The sequence below is a fragment of the Simochromis diagramma genome, unplaced genomic scaffold (genome assembly GCF_900408965.1).
Source record: "Simochromis diagramma unplaced genomic scaffold, fSimDia1.1 OVJJ01000293.1, whole genome shotgun sequence".
Classification (NCBI taxonomy): domain Eukaryota; kingdom Metazoa; phylum Chordata; class Actinopteri; order Cichliformes; family Cichlidae; genus Simochromis; species Simochromis diagramma.
In genome coordinates, this window is record NW_024386801.1 from 6,520,846 (window position 1) to 6,544,840 (window position 23,995).

The following is a 23,995-nucleotide window of genomic DNA, read 5'->3' on the forward strand; positions in this document are numbered from 1 at the left end:
CATCGATTTAATCAGCTGACCTGAGTGTCAATATCAATATCCGCTGGAAATTTCAGACTGAGATCTGCGATCCTATCAGCTGTGAGAAATGTGCTGCCACAGGAGGTTTCATCTTTGATATCACCAAAGCACCACTTACACAGTTATTATAGCAACCACATCCCGTTTTGTTTTTAGAAATACATGAAAATTAGTTCCTTGCATAAACCACATTAGACTTCTTATGCAGTCCAACAGTTTGTGTGAAACTCAATCGGGAATACTGTAGCTGTTTTTTTTCTAATTAGAAAAAAACAGCTAATGAGGAGAGAAAACATTGAGTCTATGGAGCCGATGCTGGAGACAAGGCATGCTTTAAACTGAGGTGCACAGTCTCAAAGCAACACAGACTACACATAATAATAATAATAATGAAATATAATTTTAAAAAGTGAAACAAACACAGTTGCCAGGCACTTTACTGAGTATGCCTGTTCAACTGCTTGTTAAATGCCTGGTTGTTGGTGCCAGAAAGCGCTGGTAAGAGTATTTCAGAAACAGATTATCTGCTGGGAAAACCACACAACCATCTCTTAGGTGTGGAGAAAATGGTCCAAAAGTTTGAAAATAACGATCAGCAGTTCTCTGAGTGAAAATGTTTTGATTGCATCAGAGGTCAGATGCTTCAAGTTACATGAAAGCAACAGTTACTCAAATAAACACTCTTTTAAATCAGGGTATGCAGAAAAGCATCTTCTGCATAAGAGGGGCGACATCAGCAGAAGACCACTGATGCCACTCCTGTAAGCTACAAACAGGAAACTGAGACTACAGATGACATGGGCTCACAAAATTTGGATGATAGAGGACTGAAAAAATTGTTGGCTCATCTGATGAGTCTTGATTTCTGCAGCAAAATATGGATGGTAGCATCAGACTTTGGTGTATTCAACATGAAAGCATGGATCTATCCTGCCTTGGATCAGTGTTTCGGGTAGCTGGCGATGTAATGGTGTAAGGCACACTTTAGACCCTTTAGTGCCAGCTATCATATGTGGGTATTGTCACTTATCCGCTATGACCACAGTCTATCTATTGATGTTACAGTTAGACCTAAAATTAAAATAAAATAACTGAGATGACTTCGTGAACTGAAAAAATATTTTAAAAATTAATTGATTACAACCCTGATGAGGTACTGATGAACATGTTTCACTGATGAGCAGTAAAACCAATAAAATTAATCTAAAACAAGAAAAACTACTTTGGAAACTAAAATGAAATAAAATTAATAATATCAAAACCCGAAAATGACCAAAATGAGAACGAATTTCTCCTCGTTATTATTTCGATGAGAGAAAACATGACTTGAAAATAAAATGTCAGAGACAGAGTCCGGTTTTATGGGGGTTTATTGGTCAGCAAACTGATATTTTTCCAGATCCGACACACTTTGATTGATCAAAATTTGTTTTCACAAATTCCAAATGAATTTAAGAATTTCACGGGTTTTCTTTTAGTTTTTTAGTTTTTCCAGTTTTCTAAATGTTTATTAAAGTTACTTGGATTCATTCATTCTACACGTCTTTGTTTATACGCAGAATACACGTCATGTATCCTGCCAGATAAACTGCGGCTCTTCCTATGACACATTTTGCCATCATCGGACTGTTTACTGGAATATGTGAATAGATAAAGTGGGGAGCAGGTCCCTGCTGCAGCTGATGGAGGCAGTCAGGGGAGTTTCCCTGTTGACAGTAGCAGCCCTGAAACAAGTTAGCCTGTCATCCAGCTAGCTGTAGCTGCACATCACTCACCGGTAACTCTCCGAGCTTTTCAGGTAGCCCCCATGGATCTGAATAATATTTTATCTCAGCTTGAAACTGCCAGCGAAGAGGACATCGAGAAGCTCTTGCAGCAGTATAATGTAGAGGTGAGTCGCGCGTTTGCTCGTTTTTCTGCAACCAAAACAAACGCCCGTGCTAACGTTAGCTAGCCACCTAGCCAGACAGCTAGCTCTGGGTGACATGAACATCTTTCTGGGCTGCTGAGCCGAAATGTTTGGCTCCGTCAAATGAAACCTGGTTTCGCATTATCAGAGAAAAAAGCACACACACATTGAGCGAAGCAAAAGTATGCAATATGGCCTTATTTACAGCGCCAAGAGTAGAGCTAAAAATGCTAATCATGCCTGCTAATCATGCATCACCCGTGAAAACTTTGCATGTTTCTCTGAGGTTTCCAACTTTAAATCCGTTTCATAGCTTCTAATATGTGATAGTGCACGCTTGACACGAGTCGATCTTGTTTGCTGTCGACACTGAGCATCCTTTCTGTTGCAGAACACCCAAACCTTCACTTTCGACCCAAAGGAGGAAACCCTGCGGAGTGTGAGTACCATCTAGCCCAGCAGCTTCTTATTACATGAAATGTGTGATAGTGACGGTGTGTGTGTGTCTCTGTGCGTCCTTGCAGAAGCTGTGCCACGGTGTGCTCACAGTCCTCGGGAGACAGGTGCAGCCCAGCTGTCAGAAGACATGCTTGGAGACCCTCCGCATCATGTCCAGAGATAAGCGTGTCCTGGCTCCTGTAGCCACCAAGGAAGGCATGTTGACCCTGGCAGGGATGGCGAGGCTGCGGGCTGGAGAGGAACAGGATGCTGACAAGAAAAGCTCTCAGGAACAGACACTGTCAGAGGAGAACAAGAGGGTGGTGGTGGAGGCCCTAAAGTGCCTTTGCAACGTTGTATATAACAGCCCTGCGGCTCAGCAGGTCTGCGTGGATGTGCAGCTGGTTCGTGGTCTGTGTGCCAGCCTGGCCACGGCCCGCACGTGGTCCCATGAGGTGGGCCTGTTCACACTGCGCCTTCTCTTCCTGCTGTCTGCCCTCCAACCTGCCGTGAGGGGGCTTTTGAGGAGAGAGTGGCATGCTGTTAGACTGCTGACAGAGGTGTTGGAGCACACGCTGGATGTGCGCTGGGTTGGTCCGTATGAAGCTGCCCGTCCAGATCCGCAAGCCGTGTCCATGCCTGCAGAGAATAATGAGCGAGCGATGGAAGCACTCAAAGCCATGTTCAACCTCACACTGTCTGAAACTGGTGGTGAGGTGAGTATGCGGTGGTTATACAAAACAATGTTACAGTAAAGGCTCACTCGGTGCTAATCGTTTGTGACTAATTGCACTACAGTCTTAATCTGAACTACAAAGATCATATATGCTGTTCCCAAGAGCAGCCAAATTGCATCTGTCATGAACTGCTGGTTCTCAGGAAGTCGCTCTTCCTCTCAGTGATTTACTGTGAGTGTGTAACCACATTAACTCAGCCTGAGTAAAAAAAAAATCAGTAAGAATGGCTTTTATGCAAAGCTCCTCTGGTAGCTTTGCATGATTCTTAGTCAGAATAATCCTTATTTATCTCAGGTGCAGCACTACAACAGAGAATGTGTTCATTCACTGTGTGAAACAAGCTGCCCATCCGTTATGCCTGATTTAGACCTTTGCAGGAAATCTATACCATAACTTAAGAAGTAACTGGGAACCCCTTTTAACCCAGTGCTATTGGCCAGTTAAGCCCCGTCGAATCCTCCTGTGCATTCCCAGCTTATTTTTGCCACAGTTTTTGACATTATCAGTGAGAGAATAACGGTCATCAACTCGGTATAAGCAATAATAATGCTCGTTTGCTCGTTTGTGTTGTTGTGTTTGGCACATCTCTGTTGCTTGTGGGGCTCGCACACAAGAATTTCACTCGCATGTGCTGTGCCAGTGTGCCTGCACATGTGATGTGACAATAAAAGTGATTTGATTTGATTTGATTTGATTAATCATAGCATAAATATAATTACTCACAAAGTTTAGCAGATTCCTGTAAGGAGACTACGAAACTATAAAGATGGATGTGAGGGAATATGCGAAGAAGTGGAAAAACCTGAAGGATAAATATGTTTGCCTCTGTAAAAAAATCTCCCCAAAAACTGATCACAGCTATGAAACATTGTTACATGATCACAGTCTAAAACGGCCCTTAAAGACCATAGTTCTAAAATTGCACAGCAATGTTAAGCTGAGTTCAGTCAATATGTTTTCTGATGATTTTGCCCTGACCTTCAAATAAAATTGAGCTGGAATAATATTATATATTAAAGATGTTAACGCCTGATAAAAATCTTACACACACACACAGGCCACTCAGTATGAACATGACTTGAAAAAAGGATGATACTTGGTACACATGCTTTTCATTCATGATGTACTTATTGTATGATAATTTTTGCATCTGATTCACTGTCAAACTTGATCGTCTTGTCTGAGGAGGCATTTCAAAGGAGAAACGCGACTGCAAAGGCAGCACCTGAGGCAGTGTAAGTCCTGCTGACGCTACGTTTAGTTTTAAGATTCCCATTTGGCCCTGCTCTCCTCTTAGAAATCCAAACTTCCTCTTCCTCAGTCTCACCACAGCCTCTCTGCTCCTGTCACTATTAGACCAGTAACTCCTCCTCGCGTACTCCTGAGTTCTCGGGTTACGTTTTTGTTGTTAAACTAGTTTTTTACTTTCAGCCTAGATACTTGCAGCTCTGCGCTGAGCTGAGAATCACCCCATTCTCATATTCAAAATATCATCAGCAAAAGTACCAACACAGCAATTTCTTACTTATTTTCTTGATGTATTGGTGTCAATCTTGATATTTATATTTAGGCACTTTTAACTGCCCTCCCTAATTTGTCACTTAGTTGATTAATTAGTGACGTGAATAAAAGTTAATTAAGGAAATAAAGAAGAAACTTGTGGGAGCTAAATGGTAGATGGTGCTGATAGGAGGGAGAAACAAATGAAAATGACACACATAGTGACCCTTTCATGCCTTTTTATTTTACTCCTACTCAGTTACACAATGGCAGCATATCCCGGTAGTTATAGCAGTAGCTACTTTAATATTAGAATAAAAATAGAATAGCCACTTTATTCCGCGCCACTGATGCGTACTTGCACGGATGATTGATTAACTGAAGGTTTTAGCTTTTGCTTCCAGCCTCATGCCCTTGTAGCGTAGGTATTTTTACCGTACTGCTTTGCTGTGCATAAACAAAACCCCTGGTTGGACTCGGTGTTTTTGTGTGTGCTCGGCTCGACAGGAAGACGATCACCAGCTCCGGCTCATTGCTGCCATCCTGCGTCATCTCCTGATGCTGAAGACCGAGACCGAGGAGAAAACGGAGGAAGCACACAGGTGGGAATCTGTTCCTCGCTGATCTTCATATGTTAATAGTTTATTGTAGCGGACTGCACCTTCGTATTTGATTTAAACCAATATACATGTTTGGACCTCTTAAACACAAAGAGGCTCAGTCCCTTCGTGTATCCGTGTCCTGTAGCTTTCATGTGTGAATGAGTTATAGCCTCAGACATGACTTGAAAGTGATTTACATAGAAAAGCAGACTGCATCCCCGTGTCTGTGTAGGAAAATCACCTTGTGAGATTTGCTTGTGTCGTTAGCAAAGTGCTGTTGTATTTTATATTATCTATGAGCTTTTTTCTGTCATTGTGCGACAGCAGTGTTTCTCATGGTAATTTCACGCAAGAATGCCAAGAATGTGTGGTCTTAGCCTGAAATTTAAACAGTGTCATGTAAAAGTGAGTGATGATCCTCTTGACCTGTCAGATTGGTGGCTGAATCAGTCGTGGGAGCTTGACCCATTGACCGACCCAGCTGTAATTTGAATGCAGTGTAACACAGAGCTAATTTGAATAGAAAAGGGTAGCACGAAGGAGAGAGTTAGTTTTAAGCCAAGCTGGCAGGCGTTTTAAAGTTTGTTAGTCGGATGATCGTCAGACTAACGCATAAATATTTTCAAATGTAGAGTGTTTTGGTGCTACGCGTTTATGACTGACGGACTTCTGGTATCAGACTCAGTAATTCCTACATCTGTGCTCCCTGGTTACGCCATAAAACTGTTGTCTTTTTAAACTGACCGGCTCAAGGATCACCTCATTTCCAGAACTACTCTTACTATTTTTTTTTTTCTTTTATTCCTACATTTATCTCTTTCGGGTACCAGTAATTGTAAGTATTGCTAACTTGAGAAAAATAAAGTATTTTAGATGATCTCTGGTGAATCTCTAGTTTAGGAGGTATAGATGTTAAAATGCAAACTTACCACATGACAGAGACACGATTTGTCATATTTTTATTCCATGTGCTCTTTTTGAGCTCCTAGTGATTTTTCATTGGTGGGGATTAGGACGGAAGGGGTCCTGTGGGTTAACAGTGCCATGACAGTGCCATGACATGCGGGTGCACTCACATATTTTCATGGTTTGTGCTGAGCATGTCGTCTTAATGCTCCCGAACTCTGACACATTCATTTGGTAGTGAACTACATTGACCTGTCCCAGATGTTGTTATTTAATACAGCCAATGAGTGAGAAGAAAACATGTCACTTTCTTTCTGTGCTTTGCACCTGTGAATTGTGGTGAATCCTGAGCAAAACCTGGTATGTCTTTTCAAAAGTGTTTTAACCTTTATGTATTTCGATTTTATTCTCCAAATACCCTAAAACCTCTGGATAATTAAAAAAATATAATGTTTTTAACTGTTTGCAGCCATGCCGTGAACCTGCTGAACAACCTGCCCGTGTCCTATCTGGATGTTTTAATTGACGTCCCCGTGCAGGGAGGGCAGGAGAAATATGCCGGAAAAAACATGGACGCGATCGAGGTGTTGCTGGACTTCATGGAGAAAAGAATCGACAAGGTAAAATTCAACTTCTGTCACGATGACGATGACGCGAGAATAACGGTTTAGCATCCATAAAGGTGTTCTAACTCCACCCGGATGTTTTTGTTTTTATTTATGATTAGAAGGAGAAGAAAGCCTGAATAAAGGTCATGTCCCTCAGGTTCTCCTCTGTTATTCAGTGTCTCCGTCATCTTATTTCTATTAGCTGCGTGCTTGTGTGTTAAGGATATCTATCCAGCCCCTGAGTTTGTGGAGACAGTGAAGTTTTTGTGGTCTGTCACTCCAAGCAGGGGTCCAATTACAAAGAGGGTTTGACTCCAGTACTCAGCCTTTTGACTGAAGGATCCAGACACCACAGGGAGATCCGCAGATATATCAAAACTCAGGTAATCACGGTTTGTGGGCTCAGCTTTAGAGGCGTGTTAAAATAGAAATATTGATGCACTATTAAGCCTTATATCTTTTTTTTTTTTTAAGGTACTTCCCCCACTGAAAGATGTGAAGAGCAGGCCAGAGATTGGCACCACCATCAGAAACAAGCTGGTTCGCCTCATGACACATGTGGACATGGGCGTGAAGCAGACAGCTGCAGAGTTTCTGTTCGTCCTCTGCAAAGAAAGCGGTGAGTGATTTAAAATGGAGAAGAAGGGGGTGAAAAATGTGGCCTTTTCGGTTGAGTGCAGTTTATGAGAATAATTACCTTAACACATCAGGATTTATGTGTAGCAGTACCACCTTTTAGTAAATGTGTTGTCTTGCAGTGGACAACCTGTTGAAGTACACGGGGTACGGAAACGCAGCAGGACTTCTTGCGGCTCGAGGACTTCTTGGAGGAGGGAGAGGAGAGACTCAGTACTCTGACGATGAGGACTCAGACACAGAAGAATACAAATCTGCCAAACCTTTGTGAGTCCTCCACACTGGGATTACAATAAGGTGTCACATATTTAACTGTTGTGTGTACTACATTTGTGCTGCACCGATTCAAAAACTGCTGGTCTAGTAGCTGATGTTGATCCTCTCTCTCTCTCTTTAAAAAAAAAATTATTTCCTTTTATTCTCGTGGGACAAACTCCAGTAATTTAATCCCAGATATAACAAATAGCTGCCATTAGTTGAATTCCCTTTGCAGCTATACATTCAGCGTTCTCATCTATTTCTCTTTTTCAGCATCAACCCCATCACCGGTCACGTCGAGGAGCCGATGCCGAACCCCGTCGAAGAGATGACCGAGGAGCAGAAGGAGTACGAAGCCGAGAAGCTGGCCAACATGTTCGACAAGTTGTCAAGGTAATAAACTAGAGAGCTCGCTAACTAGTAGTGAGGCATGCTTCAAAATCTACAATGTGCTGTTTACAACACTTAGAAAAGTACCAGAGGATTTTCAGTTGCAAAGTTTTTGGACCGAAAACAGCTGTGTGTGTGTTCTGACTTCACCGCAGTTTCTGATGGACTGAAAAAGGTTTAGAGGTCATTTCATGCTCTGCCACAAAGCGCAAATATATAAAGCAATCTGCTGTCTGTGAATTTGCTTTTTCATATTTTAGATTAGCTTTGGATGCATGAATGTGTTTAAAAAAAAGTCTGTGTAAAATGGAAAATTCAGTATGATAGATGCCTCAGAAGTCTTGTCGAAATATTTTTTTTCTTTTACCACGCCTGCTCAAAATATAAATACAGTTTCCCGAGCAAAGGGTCGTGCTGTGTTTGTGTTGACCTTTCCTCAGCGAGCGCAGAGGCCAACGTTAGTTTGCACAGCGCCTGCACAAAAGTAACAGTGAGCCCGCTCCCTGCCAACCGAGTCATCGTTGGAAGAATCTCTTGCCTTTTAGATGTAGCTTCAATTAGGACTGGACTTTGTGCACGCCGCGTCATTCAGCCGGTGTAAATGGGGGAGCTGCTGCCACAACGCACCAGCGGCATCATTACCTCCGCTCCTTAATTATCACCTAATTGGCTCACACAGTCGACTTGTCGTTTCCCTGTTCCTTTATTCGGGTTTTTAATAACACACGTCCTGACTTTATTCTTCTTTTTATTTGACAAGCAAGCCGCTGGTCAGACAAGGAGTGGACTGAGACAGAGGCACAGCTAGACAAAGCTATTCGGGTGGAACGTGGATCAAGAGACATAGGTGGATAAATGCGCAGGCATAAGAAAGCCGTCCTCGCCTTTGTTGAGCCAAAAGAGGGCGTTGAGCTGTAATGAGGCACGTGCACCCAGAAGAGGAAGATTCCTTTCCGAGGCCGCATCCCCTTTCTTCTCTTCCTCTGCAATGAAGGAGAGGTGGTCCCTTGATGCCGACTCTAAGGAGATCGGTCAGGTCCTTGCAAGAATGTGCCCCTCTAACTGTTTAACTGGTGCTCCAATTAGCACATACTCTGCACCCCCACCCCACCCCTTACACCTGCCAGACTCCCCCCCCACCCAGCCCTCTGTCACTCCCGAGGAGGAAGGAAGACATTTTTCCCCCTCTCTAATTGGAAGAGATGATGGCACGTTTTTGTTTGTTTTGTCACGCTGGTCTGTATTGTAAATGAGCCAGTGATACCGGGTCACGAGATTCTGGTTCTCTTTAAAGAACTTTAACCTTTAAGAATTAAATGATATTTAATTCTAGGAATCAGAAGGAATTACATGGCCATTTGTGTTTGAGTCTGTCAAATCTTTTGACCGATAATTCTCTGATAAATCATCTCGGAGGGAGTGGTGACACACGGTGCAGGTATAATTGGATTAGGGTGAAGGGGCAGCCGTGGCTTTGAGGAGATTAGGCTGAGTACTGATCCTGTAATTAAACTGCCACTGCAAAGGAGGGGAGGGAGGATGGCCAGACAGGGGCGAGTGTCCATGAAAGGAGGGGAGGGAGTTGTTGAGTGAGGGTCCTTGAGTTGTGTATGCAGAACGTGCAGACGCATGCAATTGAAAAGCCCTTTTTAAAAAGAAAAATGTTCTTCCAGCTTTCCTTTAGCATCCATCCAGCACGTCATATCTGATATCTACTTCTTTGTGTCCGCAGGCAGCACGTGATTCGACCGATGGGCGTCAAACCCGACGGGACGTTGGCACCTTTGGAAGAAACTCTCTGCAGTCCACCTGAGGAAAACTCGGACTCAGACTCGGACTAGTGCTGCTGAATATCTCAGCCACGTTTTCCACACTAAGCCCGATGGGCCCCACCCCCAACAAATCTCGAGTTGTGATTATTGAAGGTGGGTTCTGTAGCTGGGCTTGAATTTGTGCCTCCATCCTGAATGAGCTGCTGCTGAGTGTAGAGCTGTGTCCAAAAACTTCAGGTGCTGGATGGGAAAGTCCCATTTATCACCTCGGGGGCTGTAACTGGGACAAGTGGTAGTGATTAACAGAAAGCTGAACAAATGGTGATGGTGAAAAATAAAATATTTATGTGTAAGTTTATATCAGGCTTTTATTGCGCTTTGCAGGGCAATCAGCTCCTCTTTGGTTTTTCTTAGTGATATTGACTGACGGCCACTTAAATGCAAATAAAGTGTTATTTTGCAATCATGGACTGGACTCTTAGCAAAATCTTAGCCTCTTTTTTTTTTTTTTTTTTTTTCTTCAAATAGGACAGGCACTTGCTGTAATAAATGAAATCAAACCAGTCCTGAAGTAGAACGCAGCTAAACATTTCACAGCAGGCTCCAGAGGCTGTCTCGAGCTGAAGCGGAGTCGTGCGTGGCAGGAAGACTGCCGAGGAGGAGTTCACAGTTACTGCTGCATCTTTTGCTTTAGTGCTCCCTGTGGGGAAAGAATATACTTTCTGCTGAGTTTTGCTTCTTGCTGGAAACACTGTTTTGTTTAAAGTGTAGTTTTGGGTGTGAATAAACATTCCTTCACTTCTTTTTTTTTAAAAATATATACATATATAAAATATGACTAGAAGGTGCACAATTTTAACACGAATCATAGTAAACACTGTTAGCGGTAAAGCTGCTGGTACTGCTGGAGCACAGGACTGATGTGTTTGTGGACGGTTTAAACCTGCAGCTCACTTTGTGTAATCAGTTTTTACCATGGACAAAAAACAAATGTTAGTGGTAGTTCACTTTTTTCTCTCTCTGGTACTCAATTGATGACGTTATGGAGAAAAGAAAACAAGTTTCATTAAATTTAAGACTTGAGGCGATGCAGCATTCTCCACAGGTCGATGGTGGTTTTTGCCTGTTCGGGCTCTTGACAATGAAATGTGTGAACTACGATGATTGTTTTCTAATCTCTGTTCCTTTTGTCATCTGCATGATGTTGAATCAAAAAAAAGAAACCTATGAAAATGTTGTTTATTTGACACTAAATGTGTGACTTTATATAAACAAAGTAATATATTTTCTGTGTCTTGGTATAATTTAATTCTATGCAGATCTCACATGCTTGGCCGGTTATACACATAATTTAACTGCTTGTTACATCAGCGTTTCTCATTGTTAATCAAATTTGTGCAAGTTGACTTTACTCTTTTCGATTTGCCAAAGTTGGTTATCATTTGCTGGGTTTCTCATGTCTGTATTTTTCCCCCCCTATCGCTGTAGATTTGTTTTGTGCTCAGCTGTAAACACAATTATTCCACCACATTCAAGTTTTGTTCGTGTTTTTCTAAGTGGAAAGCATTTATGAACTGGCATCATATAATTTCCACAAAAGTTAATAGACTGAAGAATAAATGTCTTTTTTTGGACAAAGTGCAAATTACACAATACTTTTATTAAATATGCTCTCAAAGACAATGTTATACTGATTATAAAACATTAACACATTACACTGACTTAAAACACCTTAAAATTAATATTTTTGATACAAGGCTCGAATGTCTACTAGTGTTCTTGATGGATGCTGTTTGAACTTGATTAACCTTTTGACGCGTTCATATAACCATGATACAAACATCACATACTGGCTCTTAGATGAAGAGGTAAGACTCTAATCTGATTAGAGGTTACAGTTAACAGAACAGTCTGCCATGTGAACTATGGATAGTGGAAACTTCAAAATCCTTCAAGTGTCGTAATATTTAGTTGCTTAGGGTGGACGATGCAGAGCTCTTGCTGTCTGTCTCAGAATCTGTCTCCTCGCCGCCGCTGCCTGCTGCTCTCTGAGCTCCTGGTATGGACCTGGATGTCTCAGTCCTGCCTTGAGGCTCTGCTGTTGCTCTGATCGGACATGTCTGTGATGGCGGACTGCTTACCAACGCTGGGATGGTCTGCAGAAAGAAATGAAAACCACTGAGTGCCACAGGACTGCGTAACAATCATTCTGCAGCTTTTTTCCTTTTTAACTGAGACATTTATGACCTGTGAGAGCTTTTAGAACCCACCAGTGTTTCCTGGTTCCTCATCAGCTCTTCGATCTCGTTGTTCCAGCCGAGCATTTCGGCAAACTTCCGCACAGTATCCTCCAGGTTTCCTAGCTCCGTGTGGTCCCCTCGCCGGAGCGGGACCTTCTCAAAGGGACCCACAGCATGTCGGTTCAGGAGGAGACGTGGCACAGTGGAGCGCACCGTGTTCACCAAGCTGGCAAATGGCTCAATCTGAAACATTTTATTTAACATTTAATGGAATGTGCCTTTACACAAACAACCTGTTTTTACTATGATATCATATTAAATTTTAATGTTTACCTGCAAAGACGTGCCCATAATGATGAGCAGGTCAGCTTTTGGGAAATCTTTAGTGTGCAGGAAATACTTCTGAGGAAGGTCCTCACCGAAAAACACAACATCCGGTTTGACCGTTGCGGCACAAAATGTGCATATGGGGACGTTGTCATTCATTATCGCCCGCTGTTAGACAAAAAACACGCAGGAAAGATTAACGTGGCATCAAGCGCATGGGATTCATATATAATATAAAGAGGCATACGAACCTTGGCCTCCTCAGCGGGGTAAGGAGTGTAGCACAGGTGACACGAAGCAGTGGCAAAACTTCCATGAGCTTCTACGAGTTTTTCATCAGGGATGCCACACACTGAAGGTTTTCAAATATGATCACATTAGGAGCGAAACAGGAGCATTAATGCAAACAATCTGAGTTTGTCCTATTTGACTTTTATTAAAGTCAGACAATAATGAGGGGGAATAAAAATCTTACTCTAGCTCCCTCAAGACAAATCTTAACATCAGGCGTGCTGACTGAAATCTTTTACATAACAAGATATTCCACATAGTGAGGGTTTATAATTATTGTTAATTAATTGTATTTTTGGTGGGTTTTTAGGGGGATATCTAAAAGCTGTTTTTTTAAGCACAGTGTTGCAGTTTGCCCAGATGTCTCTGTGGATTTCTGCTTCTAAACTTCTTTAAAAAACAAAAAAAAGAAACTAATTATAACATTGATTTTAACTGCTAAATATACTTTTAGGCCAAGGAATTCAATAACAGCAACAAATTAGCTTGAACCGACTATGACACAGGAGAACGGAGAACAGGCAGCCAGCTTTGGGTCCTGCAGAGCAGCTGTCACCAGTACCTTTGTTTGAATATGAACTCTCAAGATGTGCTGCTTTAGAGCAGTGGCGGACTGAGTTCTCACCTTCTGCATTCAGCTACAGAAAAGATGCCATTGCAGTTGAGGGTTGTCTTAATGTTGATACGCTGCTTGTTTTAAATAGTTGTACAGCACTTTGTTTGAAAGCGCTTTATAAATATTATTAAAGAGAAAGCCAGTGTTGATGGCGTTTCTTCGATCGCTTATATAAAATCATCCACAGAGCACAGATAACATCACTTGCTGTACGGGGGAAACCTGTTTTTCCTGCACTGGATTCCTTGGCCTTGAAAAAGTAGATTTAGCTAAACTCAAGTTTTTTTTTTTAGCTGCAGCCACTTTGTAAAACCCGAGATAGCCGCTACATTGACAAATCCCCCCCAAAAAGGTAAATTAAATTACACATCTTCTCTGACTAATGCACTGAAGAACTCACAGATAGCCAAGTACACTGAAAAATGAAAGCTGCCAAACAGCAGTGGACAGGGAGCCCCTTCAAAGACACCTTATTGTTAAATCGTCAAACAACAACCCTTTACAACTCATCCCTGCTGGCAGATGCTTCAATAAAAAGGCAGCTAAATCTTCCAATCCTGTAGCTGGGTTTTTCAAAAAGTCACATTAATGGTAATGAGGCATCTCGAGCTTAAGTCAATCCACAAACCACTGGGCAGCTTCAAAACAACACCGATGCTGTAGCCCAACTGTTTCTCACTCACATTTCTCCAGTCCGTCGATGTTCTGGGTGTACAATCTGAGCAGGAGGCCTTTGTGATGAAGCATGCGGATGAAGTAGTGTATGTAGTTTGGACGATGGCTGCCAGGATACAGAGCCTTAGCCAAGGAGAAGAACGGCTGCGGGTCATTGGAGAAGTAGTCGATGTTGAAAATGGCTTCTGGGTATGGGATGTTATACTTTTCCAAGTTTGCGTAAAGACCTGTTCCTGGAGTCCTGAAAAATTGGTACATTGGTACATTCTGAAACACTGATTTTCTGAGGTTCAAGTAATGCAGATAAAAGTGAGCCAGTGGTGGATTTCTTCTTATGGACAAGAAGGTTGAGCCGCTAAACAGCTTTCACAGTGAAAATCTGCAGATTGGTGAGGTTTTAGACACCAACCTAAAGTCTGGGATCCCACTTGCTGTGCTGATTCCTGCTCCAGCCACCACTACTACGTTCTTACAGCGGCCGAGCTTCACCAGCCGAGCCACAGATGCCAGGCCTCCCTGGGATGATGACTTAACAGCGGGCGAAGATGGAGCAGTCTGATCAGATCTTGGTGCAGAGGGCTGAGGTGCCGGCACAGAATCACTGCTGGCTTTGGGAACCTTTCCTTTACTGGAGAAAAAGACAGTGTGTGCTTTACTTTGCAGCTTTCATTATTTCTTTTTATAGTCTCGTGTCACATGGACCACACCAACATTACTTTAGACAGTTATCAGTCAGGCCATACCGCCAAGGAGGTGTAATCTGCCCCAAATTCATTATGTTTCCGCTCATTGTTGCAGAAAGGACTCTCTTCAGCACTGTGAGTCCTAAACTCCTCATGAAGTCCGTGTGTCATGTTTGTTTCATAAAACAGTGCTGAACTTCAGTAAGTGCATGTGATGCAAACACTGGCTGTTAAATCTTTCACCTGGTGGCTCAAAGAATAGAGCAGTATGTAGTAGTAATGCAGTGACTTCACAGCTAGTGAATGGTCCTACATCCTGCATGTTCTACTCAAAGACCACAGGCACCTCAACCAAAAGGAATCTCAAACAGATCTGTGATCTTCAGCACAAATCCAGCATCCATCAATATTTTATTACAATTATAGCTGTCTGAGAAGGCCAGCGTGCCTCAGAATGTTAACACATCTTTAAATGACAAAATATTCATAATTTCATCTCTGTCACGTTTCCCAAATGTTAACCAACAGTAAAACCCACAGAATCAAACAAAAGGAATTAAAACTGAGTGTAAAGAAACCAAGAATCAAGTCATTTTGGTGGGCGTGGGCTGAAGCATACCTTTAAAAATAATAATTAGTTCATAGGCAACCATTTCACTGCTAGACAAAAATACTTGATATGAACACTTCTGTACATAATGATGATGATCATGCCTCAGTTTTAAAGCATATTAAGGCCACACTGCTGCAACACTTGCACTCCAATTTCATTATGTTTTTAAAACCTGATTATTTTTCATTTAGTGCTCATAGCATAGTGACATTTCTATGTATATATTAGTGAATGAGGGCCATTGTCTTGATGTTTCCTGATGTTCCTGTGGAAAAATGGCTTGAGAGAGCCAAAAGTTCTCCAAGACACTGAACATTTTCCCATTAATTAATACACTGCTGTACTGGACTTGTGTGAGGTTAACTGGTTTTCTTTATACAGGATCGCTGTTACATGTCCTTACCCTGTAAATAAAGCATCCTGTCCACTCACACTCATCTGACTGAGGTTCTGAGCCAATGCCGAATCAGTTTGCTTCCTCCTTTGTTTTCCATACAGGCTCGGCCCGGAGTCCGGGGGCTCTATGTGGTTGGTGTGCCTGGCCTGAGAGCTGCGGGTTATCCTGGTGACTGAAGCTTGGGAGGTCTTTTTATCCCAGCTGGACCTGGACCTGTTCATTCCAACACCTGTTGGCGAAAACAATACACAAATTAAACTTCAGTGACTGTTCATGAGCTGTAATTCAAATTTCTTCCCTCTGTCTTATTTGTATGAGATTTGTCTGTGTACTGATAGCACAATGGACTTTTTTTTTTTTAAAGAGGCAATTCATAAGCTTGTTTTTTTTTTTTTTCCAATGCACGTTTTCCTTTCAATTCACATCTTTTTCTGCTAATTAGTTATGAATGTGTATTCTCTGATTTTCCTTCCTTCTCCTCCCATATTTAAAAAGCTGTTACACTCAAATCATCGGGGCATCCTTTTCTCTTCAGTTCCTCTACACACCGAGAAGCTGAAATGTTTTAAAACTGTCAACTCTTGAACAAAAGGTAATGACTGCAATATATTTACCCCCCCAGCAGCTATGCCAATACAACCCACAGCTGTGGCAGCTTTACTGTTCAGTCAAAGCAGAGAGAGGAGCTGCGAGGTGGGGGGTGAGAGTTAAAAAGAGGGGGAGCAGAGGTGAAAGAGAAGCGTAGGTTGACTGTGTGTCAACAAACCCAGCTGGGAGAGAAAAGAGGATGCCCCCTAACAGCCCCCACAAATGGGCAGACAGGGGTGAGGGGTGGGTGTGGGGGTGTTCAGAGATAAATGATACAGAGGCAGGATTCAATAAAAGGTAGCAGAGGAGAAGAAGAGGACAGAAGGGAGGAGGGGGCTTCTCCTCCAAGCTATTCTAGGCCTTCAAAGAACTTCCACGAGGAATGACCACAGAGAGGTTGCGAACAAGAAAACAAAAGACGTACAACCCATAAAACAAGTCCATTTCAGAAAGCAATGGGAGCAGCAGGGAGATACGATGCACCCTCCTCCAGAAGCTCTTTATCACCCTCCAGAGGTGAGAGGAGAAGAGACACCTCTGCAGGACACTACTTTGCTAAAACTACTTTAACATTTAAAGGCTTGAAGCAAAAAATTAAAAATAAAAATTAAAAAAATGCAACTTTTTTTCCTCTTAAAATAATGCATTAGTGATAAAGAACATGTTAAAGTTCACATTCATCAACCTGCTTTATATTTTAGACACATTCTTTCCCTCCATAAAAGACTGAAGCTCCCACATTACCTAAAGAACTATTAAAAACAGCAGGAGGCCGAGGGTCTTGGCTTTGTCTGGCCCCCACTCAAAAAGACACTGCTGAGTACAGGCAATATATCACCAGCCCAATTATTAAGATCTCGCACAGACCGTGTTGTGTTGCAGCACTCAACTCAACAACATGATATTAACTCTTGTAGCAGAATCACATCTGGAGATGCTGCACAAACTGCTGTAGTGAACCTTAAGTTGAGCAAATGACTCTGACCTCTAAACTTCAGGAACAACTCTGCCACAAAAGGTCCACAAAGTCATTTATTATGACATCAAACTGACTTTGACTTAAATGTTGATTTTAATTTTTTTTCCCAATCTAGCGAAAAGTCTAAACGTTCCACAGATGCCGTTATCACTCTTTAATGACAAATAAATCCCCTGAATAAATGACAAAAGGCTTAAAACGGATTTGAGTGCCCCCTTCTCTTTGCTTGGCCTTTCACTCTGCTTGTTCTCGCTCTCCCTAGTTGAAAATCTGAGCCCAGAGAGTCCCACTACCAGACCACCAGGCCTGTAGCTGCTCATACGAGGGTTACAGTCATCTAATTAGGTTTGAGGACACCTCACTGATCACCACGAAACCCCCCTAAAAGAAAGTTAGGCTGATTGATAATCCTTTTAACATATAAGAGACTGAGAGCAAAGGCCAAATGCCAACCAAGAAGTTTGTATAAAGGGAACAAAGGCAACAGCATCCCCACGACATTTACTGATCAGTAGGTAAACAAGTTCTACCTAAATACTGTGTTAAAAAGGAAGACAAATAGAGATAAATCAAAGGAATAGTTAGAGTAATTTATATTTTAAAAATAAAAAAAAACAGCAAACATTTCCATAAGGAACAGGATTAAGAGTGTTAGTTTCGTGTTTAGTTTTGACATTCACAGTGCAATAATGTTAAAGCTGCTTAGGTATGTTTTTATGATTACATCATCGTAATGGTGCTGCAGTTTATCCATTTTCTGTGAGCGGTGCAACTGAAACTTCAAAGAAAGGCTCAGGTGTCTCTTTGATTAAATTTAGGTATGTTTAATGAGGGGCTTCCCCCTGCAGCCCCGGCATTTAACCCTCCACTTGCAGCAGAGTTGACAACTGCCGACTCTGAACTCTGCCCCCTCCCCAAGCAGACACAGCAGCCTGGTCTCCATAGAAACCACTTCATTACTTAATTGGAGAGGCAGCAGCTATATGTCCTCCCACCCCACCTGCTCACTAATGACATATCACTCTATGTAGCATCTTTGTTGGACTCTCAATTGACACAAAGCAGCAAGTCCTAATTTGTGCTGCTATATTGTTTGCATGTAGAGAGGAAGGTGGGCGGTGGAGAGCTAAATTTGCCCAGCAGGTCGATGGCTGAATAATGACTCTTGCCTTGCTGCTCCTCTGAAGACGCACTCGCCTTAAATTAAGAACCAATGAGCTATCAATACAAGCTTATAGCTTGTACCGAACAACCTACATTCTCTTTAAAGTCACTGCATCACTTTAAAATTCAAATGACATTATTTTCACAATAGTGAAGCTTAGTAATAAGAAACACTTTCTAATTAAACAGTTTAATTCTACATTATTTTCACTCCATATGAAAAAATAATAATAATTTCAATAATTTGAAATATGTCCAAAAATGTTTGGAAAACAAAGTGTGGTCACTTGAAGGTGAATCTATGAAAATGCCAAAGACAACACAATTTGACAGACATAAAATATATATATTTTTTCCCAACAAGGTGAGTCACAACAGGAAACTGGATAAGTGAAGAACCAGAGAAGAAGTGGCTAGAATAAACATGATCTACAACAGTTACACAGCATCTGAAAGCTGTGTCTTTAAGAAATAGGGAAAAAGAAAAATCCAGCAAAGACTTTACACAGGACCTGAGATGTACACCTCTCACCTTAGTTGATTCATCTACTGTTCACTGAAGTCTCACAGAAATATTCTCAGAAAGGATAGCTGTCTAGAATCTATTCTTAAGGAAGGGAAACAGGGAGAAAACGCTGAGGTAGCCAAATTACACACGAACTGCACTGAAAATCAGTGGCAACAGGTCTTACGGCATGATTAATGCAAATTTGAAATTTCTGATTAAAATTGTCGTCAATATGTTTGAAGAACCTAAAGAGAGAGGTACAACTGTGTGTCTACAGTCATCTGTAAAACATGGTGGAGGCTCTGTTAGTGCCGTGTTACACACAGTGAGGGTACACTGTCACCTGCTGGCACTTCTCAAGCATTACACATAACATTTTAGTAAACAACAAACTAACCACAAACTAGGACTGTGCAAGCACCAAATTTCTATCTCAGTTAGAAATTTGGCTTCGGTTAATTATTAAAAACAAAACAATGCAAAAACAGTGACAAAAATTACCAAGATTCTTGCCACAGAGAAGCCCAACCATAAAAATGAATGAAGAAACCATGATTGTGGATAAATGTTAGACCCCCAAGTAAAGGCGGACACATATGGCACCAACAACATAGGGATAATTTCAGCTACACTGTGGTAAGTGCATTGTATTGACTACAAACCTCTGTATTCTCCAAGCTACATCAGTACAAACTGATGTAGTTTGTACCAGTGGGCTGGTTTGGATCTGCTGTGGTTTTATACATTTAAACAATTTTAGGGTGCAGACTAACACCTGCACCAAGTGCAAACATTACTGTTTTTTTTTTGTGTTTGTTTTGTTTTTAATATTTCACTGGAGAAAACAAACAAAAAAATAAAGCACTTTGGGTAAACAGTCAAGGGTCATATGAGCCTCACTTTCCCCTACATTTAGATATACATGAATCTGTTCTGTGTCAAAATAGTTTCTAGCAGTCACATTTTTAACTCATGGCTATGAAAACACTGATGTTTATGTGTTTTATAGAATAGTTTGGTGATATCACAATGATCCAACAACTTTAGATTCTGAGGAAGTTCTCCTAGTCCAGGGGTGGGCAACTCCAGGCCTCGAGGGCCGGTGTCCCTGCAGGTGTGTCCTTAATCCAACACAGCTGAGGCCTGGAATTGCCCACCCCTGTCCTAGTCCATGAATGCAAAGGATCCACTGATCCAGACACCCTTCTGTGTGTTTTTTTTTTTCTTTATTTCAAAGCCCAAATACTTGTAAGTGTTAAAATGACTATATTAGATATTTACTTTTGAAACACAGGAAATGGATGTATAAGATGAGCCTGGTGTCAAAAATGATATGATCCTTGAAAATTGACCCAGAAATATGTTTTTAAACGTTTAACAGAAAAATTCCAGTCCAAATTTGTTTATGAAACATATTTAAAATAACAAAGTTGACCAAAGTGTTGCACATGAAACAGATAGTTAACACAATAAAGATGCACCACGCACACATGCCCACACTTATCAGTAATTAACACAAAAATGCAAGAGACAATACATCAGCTTAAATATCTAAGCTTTCACGCAGACTTTAAAGTCAAAGAATAAACATGAGTTTGAAGGCATACTAAATGTCTAAGGTGGGAGCCAGTTTAACATGAGGTGGGGGGCAACTTATTCAACAATTTAGGGACTATAGCTGAGAAAGTTCGACTTCCCCTCCCTGTTCTTAAGGCTAGTGTTTGTAGCTGGTTAGCAGATCTTAGGGCCCTTGCAAATCAAGTTTGCAGATGACACCACCGTTATTGGACTCATCTCGGACGGGGATGAGTCTGCCTACAGGAGGGAGGTTGAACGTCTGGTGTCCTGGTGCAGCCACAACAACCTGGTGCTGAATGCCCAGAAGACAGTGGAGATTATTGTGGACTTCAGGAAGCACACAGCCCCACCCCCCCCCCCCCCCATCATCCTGACTGACACCCCCATCACCTCTGTGGACTCATTCCGCTTCCTGGGTACCACCATCACCCAGGACCTGAAGTGGGAGCCCACCATCACCTCCGTCATTAAGAAAGCCCAGCAGAGGATGTACTTCCTGAGGCAGCTGAAGAGATTCAACCTGCCAACACGGACGATGATGCAATTCTACACTGCAATCATCGAGTCCATCCTCACCTCCTCCATCACCGTGTGGTACGCTGGAGCCACTATCAGGGACAAACAGAGACTGCAGCGTGTTGTGCGCTCTGCTGAGAAGGTGATTGGCTGCAGACTCCCATCTCTGCAGGACCTGTACACCTCCAGGACACTGGGGCGTGCAGCTCGGATCACAGCTGACCCTTCACACCCTGGACACAGTCTGTTTGACCTGCTCCCCTCAGGCAGGAGGGTCCAGTCGCACCAGAACCTCTCGCCATAAGAACAGTTTCTTCCCCTCTGCTGTTGGACTCATGAACAATAACCGTATGACTGTTCCCACCACTAACACATGACCCTACGCTGTGTTCACTGCATCATTCCATGTTTGGCACTGATCACCACCTGCACTCATGTATATATCTATCTATCTACTTAGCACTTTTAATTCTTATTTTTATTTTCATGTCTATTTTAGCGTAATTTATGACAGTATGTTTGCACTGAAGCACCGCAGCAATTTCCTAATGTTGTAAACCTGCTCAACATTTGGCAATAAAACCCTTTCTGATTCTGATTGGAGGCACATAAGGTGTTAAGAGATAAGCAATATATGGTGGGTTCAATGCAAAAAATAAATCTTAAAATCAATCCTAAGATGCAGGGGAAGCTACTGAAGAGAGGCCAGATCAGAGGAATAAGTTGCATCTTATGTTTTCTGTTAAGAAGGTGAACAGTAGCATTTTGAACCAACTAAAGGTGTGAAAGGGAGGCCTGATTTACACCAACAACAGTTGAGCTGTAATAAAAGCACATATAACATCCAGGGTGCCAATGCTTATTTCTGTTTCTCTGTCACAGGTGTTGATTTGATTTTTCTGGACAAACCCCGATGTATTTTGAATGCTTGTAGCTCAGAAAATCTTTACACTGTCACTAAAATGATGGGGGAGACATGTTAGCGTGAAACTTTCCACATTTTGGAAGCAGACATCTAGATAGGCCTACCACTTTCTCAGCCCTTTCTTCGACTTAGCATAAATGCAAACTACGTCAGATCACACTGAAAATGTGGGGTTTTAATTCACTTGAAGGGCCCATGGACTCGTTTCATGAAACTGTATGTGGATCCATTTAGTGTAAAAAAAAAAAAAAAAGCTTTCCCTAAAATCAATTTGACGTCATTTCGCTTCATTCTGCAGGAAACCATGGGAATTGATATTAAAAGATGGAAGTGCAGTGGTAACACTAACAGTAATGCCACTGAAAGGTTATAAGAGGGCTTTCATTTCATTTGCATGTCATTAGCTACCTGTGTCTTTCCAGACGGCAGAGGTTCTGAATGACGAGCAGACGACGACGACACACTGCAGACTTTTGTTGAGCCACTCGTGATGTTTTACATCCAAAAAAATAAACAAAAACTTTCGAGCTTCCCGTAAAATGTTAAAGCGTAGCCCTCCAGCTGCGGCAGCCAAACAAACAGCTGTTTAAACTGTATTAAGGGTGTCTCCTTCTTCTCAAAGCCATACAGTGAGGTTGCACGCAGCCTGAACAGGAAGTTTTTACACAGCGAGCTGTCACTCTGCTGCCGTTTCCGGGTACTAAATTACTGTGTACGAATACAGGCGGGAAACTGAACAGGAGTCACGTGACACCACGTTTCCGGTAAAGTCCTATTCAAATTAATAGTAGGTCTAAAAGTCACCCAGCGATACATTTTGGATGTTCAAAGAAGTGTTTGTAATCTTTTTGGAGGCTGTAGCTTGATTTGCTGATATCATACAGAGAGATGTTTCCTTTATTTAGCCTGTGCTCACAAACATGTGACAAGACCAGTAAAGACACAAGCAAAAAAAAAACTTGGCCCTGATTAAACCCCCATATTATAGTACTATAATAGTTAAAAGAAATAAAAAAAACCTAGAAATTAATTTAAAAAATGAACCAAAACTAAACATTTTGTAAATATAAAAACTATCATGATTGACTACAACAGTAGTTTCTCTTTGCCAACATAGAAAGGCTGTGTTTGACAGCACTCATTGGATTGATCGATACGCAGAAAAATGGGAAAGTCCAAGGAACTCAATTAAGATCTAAGAAGGAGAATTATAGATTTATACAAGTTGGGAAAGTCTCTTGGAGCCATTTCTAAATAGATTACAAGATCATTAATTCAAGATCAACAATTCAAACGTCTTGTTCTGGCAAGACAAGGCCAGGACAAGATATTCAGATCTGTCATCTGTTTGTAATGTCTGGAAAAGAGCCAAACTTACCCTCAGACGACAGGAAAAGTTTAGGAACAACCCAGCAGCCACCGAGGCTCAAACCTGCCATGACCTGGAAACTGCTGAAACATCAATGTCCTCTGCCCACAATTAAGTGAATTTTGCATCACTATGGAACAAGAGTGTGTCAGTCAAGAAACAATCCCCTGCTCTAGAATCAACATCTTCAAGCTTGATTGAAATTTACAGCTGTCCATGCTGTCCAGCTGTCCTCTGAAGAAAAGTTTTATGGTCAGACAAGGAAAAATTTGAGCTCTTTGGCCACAATGACAAGAGGAATGTTTAGTGGAGTAAAGGCGAGGCTTTTAAATCTGCAAAGTCTGTACCAGCTGTCAAGCATAGTGGTGGTAGCATGTTGTTTGCAACTGTTTTGCTACCAGGGGTACTGGTACATTACAGAAAATGGACAGAATAATAAAGGAGAACTCCCTTTAAATTCTTCAAGTTTACCTCAAATCAACAGCTAGATAGTTGAAACTTGGACAAAATTGGGTGTTTCAAATGGACAATGATCACAAAGACACATCAAAACTGGTTTTGGAGTGGAAAATGCAGGCAAACATTAAGCTGCTATAAACGTCTTTCCAAACCTTTCCAAACCATAACTCTATTGAAAATGTGCAGACTACACCTGAAAGTTAGGTCCATGTATCAAACCAACAAATTTCAATTAACTCTACCAAGCGTGAAATGAAGAGTGAACAAATATCCAACGGAAGCTGTAACCA

The 23,995-nt window shown here is 41.7% G+C and overlaps 2 protein-coding genes across 3 annotated transcripts; one reads left to right on the top strand and one right to left on the bottom strand.

Annotated features, from left to right (window-relative positions):
• Window positions 1-1,619: 1,619 nt before the first annotated feature.
• ric8b (RIC8 guanine nucleotide exchange factor B) lies at window positions 1,620-11,000 on the top strand. Of its 2 annotated transcripts, none has more exons than XM_040025380.1 (10): window positions 1,620-1,912; window positions 2,322-2,369; window positions 2,455-3,084; window positions 5,113-5,207; window positions 6,583-6,733; window positions 7,006-7,104; window positions 7,196-7,340; window positions 7,480-7,624; window positions 7,889-8,008; window positions 9,738-11,000. In XM_040025380.1, exons 1-10 carry the CDS (start codon window positions 1,829-1,831, stop codon window positions 9,844-9,846), a joined length of 1,626 nt encoding a protein of 541 aa, XP_039881314.1. In that variant the 5' UTR covers window positions 1,620-1,828; the 3' UTR covers window positions 9,847-11,000. The 2 variants fall into 2 exon arrangements, with proteins under 2 accessions (XP_039881314.1, XP_039881315.1); XM_040025381.1 differs by having other exon boundaries at window positions 1,621-1,912; window positions 7,009-7,104.
• si:dkey-103i16.6 (uncharacterized protein LOC557125 homolog) lies at window positions 10,793-22,568 on the bottom strand. Its single transcript, XM_040025382.1, has 8 exons — window positions 22,286-22,568; window positions 15,626-15,848; window positions 14,336-14,554; window positions 13,935-14,167; window positions 12,596-12,696; window positions 12,351-12,512; window positions 12,048-12,260; window positions 10,793-11,933 (listed from the first exon to the last, which is right to left on the bottom strand). Exons 2-8 carry the CDS (start codon window positions 15,838-15,840, stop codon window positions 11,745-11,747), a joined length of 1,332 nt encoding a protein of 443 aa, XP_039881316.1. The 5' UTR covers window positions 15,841-15,848; window positions 22,286-22,568; the 3' UTR covers window positions 10,793-11,744.
• Between the last annotated feature and the right edge of the window lie 1,427 nt (window positions 22,569-23,995).

Coding starts and splice junctions, on each gene's coding strand:
- ric8b (XM_040025380.1), top strand. CDS start 1,829: ATGGATCTGAATAATATTTTATCTCAGCTTGAAACTGCCAGCGAAGAG. Junction 6,734..7,005: donor TGGAGAAAAGAATCGACAAG/GTAAAATTCAAC, acceptor TGTCACTCCAAG/CAGGGGTCCAATTACAAAGA. Junction 7,341..7,479: donor CGTCCTCTGCAAAGAAAGCG/GTGAGTGATTTA, acceptor GTTGTCTTGCAG/TGGACAACCTGTTGAAGTAC.
- si:dkey-103i16.6 (XM_040025382.1), bottom strand. CDS start 15,840: ATGAACAGGTCCAGGTCCAGCTGGGATAAAAAGACCTCCCAAGCTTCA. Junction 12,697..13,934: donor CATCGACGGACTGGAGAAAT/GTGAGTGAGAAA, acceptor GAAAACCTTCAG/TGTGTGGCATCCCTGATGAA. Junction 12,261..12,350: donor TTATGGGCACGTCTTTGCAG/GTAAACATTAAA, acceptor AAAATGTTTCAG/ATTGAGCCATTTGCCAGCTT.